We start from the raw sequence: 6,606 nt of genomic DNA on the forward strand, positions 1-6,606 counted from the left end.
AGGATGCCAAAGAGCTAGAGGAACCATCAAGACAGCCGGAAGCCTTTTAACGTGACATGCGAACTGAGTTGGGAGAACTAAAAGACAGTGTAAAACAATGCTGTGCTGATACTTGGGGTGAATTGTGCAGATTGAAAAAGAAGTTCCTATTCTAAAGAAAGAGATTAAACATATTGGAAGTGAAAACAATGCCCTGAAGACCGAAAACGAAAAGTTAACACAAAAAGAAAGAGCGCTGGAACAACGTAAAAGGCAGAATATAAAAAGAAGAATTGAAGGGGTCGCCGCAAAAAGCTCATGCCGTGAAAATCGTTGAAAACTAGGTGAAGCTATTGGTAAAAGCATCAGGCAACGTGAAGTTGACACGTGTCACTGGATCCCGGCGCCGAAGGCAGATGTACACGACATCGTCATTCACTTCGAACAATGAAAAGAAGCCTGAAGAATGAAGCGGTTGACGTGCAAGAAACATGTTATTGCATTGAAATATTTGGCGTTCGTAAATGAACAGCTAACATTAAAACAGCAATAAACTGCTCACAGCTTCGCGTCGTATGAACATCAAACGGGACGGTGCTGGCACGAAATAGCGAAATTTCACTGATAACTTACACAGCATAGCAAAATAGCTTGTCTAATATTGACACCTGAGAGCTAATAGGGTCTCAGGAACACATTCAGTGCTTGGAAATTTTTTTGTAACTTCACACATGATTCACACAGCGACAGTTACGACGATATAGAGCGCCTGAACAAAGAAATGTCAGGTTTAAAAAATTTTGAACAATTCATGCCAATTCTTGAAGTATCAGGATCAAAGAGGATGAACTAGGTGACCTGGGGCGTCAATAAAAAATAAATGTGTTATGTTTTTCACAGAGACGTGGTTATCTCCAAGCTCCCCGATTCTTTCTTTAGAGGGTATGCTCGCAGCACCTAAGTATAACCATTCAAAGGAGAGGCTATGTTTTTAAAGGAAATGATATGTTTTACCGAATTGAAGAAAAAATCATGGTGGCCGATGATGTCTAGTTTTGCTGTACGGGACCGCCGCGATGGCTCAGTGGTTATGGCGCTCGGCTACTGACCCGAAAGACGCGGGTCCGATCCCGGCTGGGGCGGTCGAATTTCGATGGAGGCGAAATTATAGAGGACCGTGTACTGTACGATGTCAGTACATGTTAAGGAACCGCAGGTGGCCGAAATTTCTGGAGGCCCTCATAGCCAGAGTTGCTCTGGGACGTTAAACCCCCATAAACCGAACCAATATTTGCTGTACATTTGGGAACAGCCACAACACCTGTGATTTATATAACTATTGGCGACAAGTAAAAACGATTCTTTTAGCTGATGTGTTGTCGCTTGCCTGCATGGGACTGAACGCTGCAAAAACTATCCATGCTATATTTAGCCACTTAAGAAAAACACACATAATGAGAGCTGCCTTTACTCAAAGTCACGGTAAATAAGCGCTTTAAGGAACAAAAACTTAGGCGTTCACGTATGAATTATTTATGTGTCTATCTTCCGAAGTCTGTTGGTGTCATTCACAGAATAGGCCAGCTGATTCCGCTATGGCTTAAACAAAACTTAACAAATGCCCTCTGTGATGCTAGCGGAACGACTACGTAGACTCACTACAACAAGCTAGTTATTTTAGTGGAAACGAGCCCTTCATCTATATTGCAAATACCATGGTAGTTATGTGCACCTAGAAAATGCTCCATTGATTTTGAGCAATTCGATACTTTGTGTAGATATGGTGTGCTATAAGGACTTATTCTTTACCTTAAATACACAAAACATTTCATCAAGATGGACAATGAGGAAACATCGCGTTGCTTTCTCCGTCAGAACATAAGACAGGTACCAAAAATATAATTCTGTGACACAAACATTAGTACATTAGTCTACAGGAATTCTAAATAAGGCTGGAGAACAGTGAGATTTCAGTGCTTCTGAAAATTCCTTTATTTATTTATTTATTTATTTATTTATTTATTTATTTATTTATTTATTTATTTCAGTACCCTCAGGGCCCGAGGGCATTACAGAGGGGAGTGGGGTACAATAGACAAAATAACAAAGGAACAGCAGTCACAAGTAACACAAAAATGTGAACAAAAATATGGCTCGCGCAAATCAGTAGGTTACAGCAAATACAATCAAACAAATTAACAGTCATTTAACACGAATTTATGAGCAAAGAATAAAAGTAAGCATAAAAGTAAGCATACCACGCAGACCAGGTCTGTTTGAACTACCACATAAGCTGAAAAGAATAAACGGCAGGGCGCAAGAATTACATGTACTATGTTACCATCAAGTTAGTTAAAGCCGATTTAAACACAGAATGGTCACTTATTTCGACGACCGATCGGGGAAGGTGATTCCATTGTGCCGATGTGCTGGGGATGAATGAGTTGTAAAAGTGGTTTGTTTGGCATGAAAGAATACCAACTTTATGACGATGATCGATCCGAGCTGAAACGTAGCAAGGTGGCGTTATAAATTTTCTCTTAAGGATGGGGTTATCGTAGTAAATCTTATGGAATAGACAAAGGCGGGATATATTTTTACGTTGCGACAGCAGTGGGAGTGATAAGCTTGATTTCATGGCACTGACACTAGAGTTACGGTGATAATTCGAGAGAATGAAACGGGCCGCACGGTTCTGTATAGATTCGAGTTGGTATATTATTGTCTCTTGATAGGGGTCCCAGATAGATGCAGCATATTCTAGTTTACTACGAACCAACAACTTGTAGAGAAGCAGTTTTACGGAGCTAGAAGAAAGATTAAAGTTACGGCGTATGTAGCCCAGCATGCGGTTAGCGTTATTGCTTACATAGTCTATGTGTACTTTCCAAGAAAGATTATGGGAAATGAAGACACCTAAATATTTGTAAAAAGGCACAGACTCAAGGCTGCAATTATTAAGACGATATGAAGGCAATGTGGTGTTACGACGAGAAACCCGCATGTACTTGCACTTTTTTATATTTAGTTCCATGTTCCATTTGTTAGTCCATTCAAGAGCATGATCAATATCCGATTGAAGAAGAGCTATATCAGAGTCACTGTTAATTTCGCGGTGTATGACGCAGTCACCAGCAAAAAGATTTATTGTTGAACATAGATTGTCAGGTAAGTCATTGATATATATAAGAAAAAGCAGAGGCCCTAGAACAGAGCCTTGTGGTACTCCAGATCAAACTGGAGAAGTGAAGGAAGAAGCATTATTAGCGGTGACAAATTGTGAATGATTAGTGAGAAACGAATGCAGCCACCTAAGAACGTTAGGGTCGAGGTTAAGTTTACTAAGTTTAAAAAAAGCAGTTGATGAGAGACCTTGTCAAACGCCTTTGAGAAATCGAGGAATATGCAGTCGACAACGGAACCCCTGTCGAGGAATGAGTTTAGATCATGTGTGAAGGTTAAAAGCTGTGTTTCGCAAGAAAACCACTTCCGAAATCCATGTTGACTGTCCGTAAAAAAGGCATTAGAATCAAGGAACGATGCAAGGTGAGAGTAAATAACATGCTCCATGATTTTACACGGAATGCTGGTAAGTGAGATGGGTCGATAATTATGCGGGGAATGTTGATCACCAGATTTATGCAAGGGAATCACATTCCCAACCTTCCAGTCATCAGGTATACATGCTGTTTCAAGAGATTGCTGAAATAGGTTAGAGAGTATTATTGCGCTGTATACTTTGGTTTTAATCAAGAACTTAGAACTAGTGTTATCAACACCACATGACGAAGAAACCTTTTGTTTTTCGACTATTTTTTCCACTCCAGCAGGATCAAAGACAGTAGAATCCATCGGTAAAAAGTCAGCACTGTTATATGCAGGGGTTACCGAACACTGATTTTTGGAAAAAGCTGAAACGAATACACTGTTTAGAACATTTGCACATTCATTAGGATGAATTAGTTGGTCACTGGAGTCTTTAAGGCTGATGGATGAATTGTCTTTTTCGTTAACTACACTCCAAAATTGCCTAGGGTTGTTTATCTAAAGGGAAGGTAATGTGTCATTGAAAAACAAACCTTTGGCATCCTTCAGTGAACTTTTATATTCAAGGGCCGCGGCCTGATAAGCAGTCCAACGTTCTTGGGAACCGGTTAGTTTTGTAGAGCGGAACATGCGTTTTTTCTTATTACAGAGCCGTTTTAACGATTTAGTGAACCATGGTGATTGACGGTTAGAGGTGATGACTAAGCGTGGAACATATTTTTCAGTGAGCGCAGCAACTTTTTCTTTAAACAGGCTCCAGTTAGCATTCACGCAGCGATCATGAAAGCTTAGCAAGTAATGGTCTAGAAAAACAGACAGTTCAAGGTTAATAGCATCAAAATCAGCATTTTTGTAATCATGGATATATTTACTGTGGTTACGTTGATGGGGAACTGCGCAGGTCAAAGCAAAATGAAGGAGTAGGTGATCACTTAACCCTGGCAAGTATGATATGGGCTGGAAAAAATCAGGCGATGTGGTGAGTACCAGATCGAGGATATTAGACGCAGTAGGTGAAATTCGAGTTGCCTGCGTTACAAGCTGGGATAAGTTAAAATCACTGCACAAATTCAAGAACATGTCGCATTCACTTGAAAAAGGTTCACAATAAGAACTCACATTAGACCGCACTATGTTGGGGAAATTAAAATCACCCAGTAAGATAAAGGGACTGCTCGGATAACGGACTGTAATCATATGAATGACATCATGAAGATCGTTTACAAAGGTGGGGGAGGTAGACGGCGGACGATAGCAAACGCCCACTATCAATTTCCTAGAGCATGTGCGAATTTCAACCAGTACAAGTTCCAACGCGCTTACAAAATGGATCGGAAAAGACATGACAGTATCAACAACAGCTACAAGCACGCCTCCGCCACATCTAGTACCCCTGTCGCACCGATAAATGTTATATCTCTTTTTACAGGTAAGAAGTACACAGCTATCTATCTTCGCCGATAGCCAGGTTTCAGTAAGACATACAATGTCAGCATCGCAAGCATCAATTACAGAACAAAGATCATCTCGTTTAGGTATTATGCTGCGAATATTTGTGAACAAAAGAGAAAGTGGGGTAATGGCCGGGGACTTATTAGTTCCACTGTCCCTCGCGCAGTGCTAATTGGTAACAAGTTCGGTCGGTGGCGCGGAGGCGCTGTGGGTATCATTCGTAGGGTCCTCAGAACGGTCGGTTGGCAACGGGAAGGCGCTTGGGATTTCATGAACGGAGTCATCAGAGTCATTGTAGGAGTAGCATTTATTTTTATGTAAAGCTTATTGAAGCGAAGCTTGAAAGTGAGCGGCTGGGATTTGCCAAATTCGACCAGTTTTTTTCTAGCGTGACGGGTGGCGAAAGAAAAATCCTCGCTAAGCGTAATTTTTTCATCCTTGAGCTTAGAACAGTTAAGCAGTATTCTCTGCTTTACCTTGAAGGATGAAAATTTGGCAATAATTGGTCGACATTTTTCCGATGCGAACCTACCGAGCCTGTGCGCTCTATCGATCGAAATTTCAGAGGACGGAATTTCCAAGCAGGATGAAAGAACCTTGACCAGCTTTTCTTCTGACTGAGCCCAGGGCTCTGATTGCGCGTCAAGTATGCCATAGAACAGAAGGTTATCGCGTCGCTGCCTGTCTTCTAGTTCAGACAGGTGCGCGCGCAGCTGAGAGTTTTCACTAGAAAGTTGGTCAACTAACTGCTGAAAAGGATGTACTTCCTCCTCGGTTTCGTCAATGGTAACAGTTTTGCGCTCAACGTTAGTTAATCTTTTGTTCATTTCGCTCAAATCTTCTTCTAACTTCAGCTGGGACTTCTTAAGATTATCAATAGACTTTATGAAAGCCTTTTGGTCCAGTTGCATTTTCGCAGTTCGCGTGTTCAAAGTCTCCAGTATTGCAAACATATCTTTCAACTGCTTAGACTGGACGTCAGGAAGAGAGTCCTGTACCTGATGCCTCGTGTTAGGCCCAGGGTTGAGCTCGACGTCCCCGGACAACGCCAGAAGTTGGTTTACAATATCAAAGCATTCACTGAACACACAAAGCAAAACTCCCGGGCGTGGGAACAGCAACAGGTACACGTCATTAGATTTCTTAGCGTACAGGGAAGTAACAAAACTAACCTGGACGAAGAAGCAGAGCGGATTAGGTGGCCGCATCCTGGTGCTGTTCTCACGCCCACAAAGGGCGCCGGGGGCCCGCCAGCTGTTCATATAGGCAGCAAATGATGTCGCTGTTGATCTGGATCTTTCATGCGATGGAGGGACGGCGATGAAAATGTGCCTGTCTTGCGGGCATGCGGCATCACAAGTGTCGTTGAAGTGGCAGGGCAGCTTGCTGATCTCACGGGTAGGTGACGATAGCGGCGCATTGCTGAACAGAGCCCATGCCGTAACCTGGACGAAGAAGCAGAGCGGATTAGGTGGCCGCATCCTGGTGCTGTTCTCACGCCCAAAAACACCTAAACAGAGAATTAATACCTAATTAAACCTCCTTTCTCGGACTGTCACATTTAGATTCTTCTCTATCTGTGCTTGTGTAACTCCTACGAATATGTGTAAATAGATTGTTTTTTGTGTA

The 6,606-nt window shown here is 42.1% G+C and overlaps 1 protein-coding gene across 1 annotated transcript in view; it reads left to right on the forward strand.

Annotated features, from left to right (window-relative positions):
- LOC144108343 (sodium-coupled monocarboxylate transporter 1-like) overlaps positions 1–5,992 on the forward strand; it is a 43,020-nt gene extending 37,028 nt beyond the window's left edge. The window contains exon 15 of the mRNA XM_077641602.1: positions 5,948–5,992. Within this exon, the coding sequence (XP_077497728.1) occupies positions 5,948–5,992 (45 nt within the window). The remainder of the gene's footprint in view (positions 1–5,947) is intronic.
- The last annotated feature ends 614 nt before the right edge of the window (positions 5,993–6,606 follow it).

Source organism: Amblyomma americanum, chromosome 10, assembly GCF_052857255.1.
Source record: "Amblyomma americanum isolate KBUSLIRL-KWMA chromosome 10, ASM5285725v1, whole genome shotgun sequence".
Taxonomy (NCBI): domain Eukaryota; kingdom Metazoa; phylum Arthropoda; class Arachnida; order Ixodida; family Ixodidae; genus Amblyomma; species Amblyomma americanum.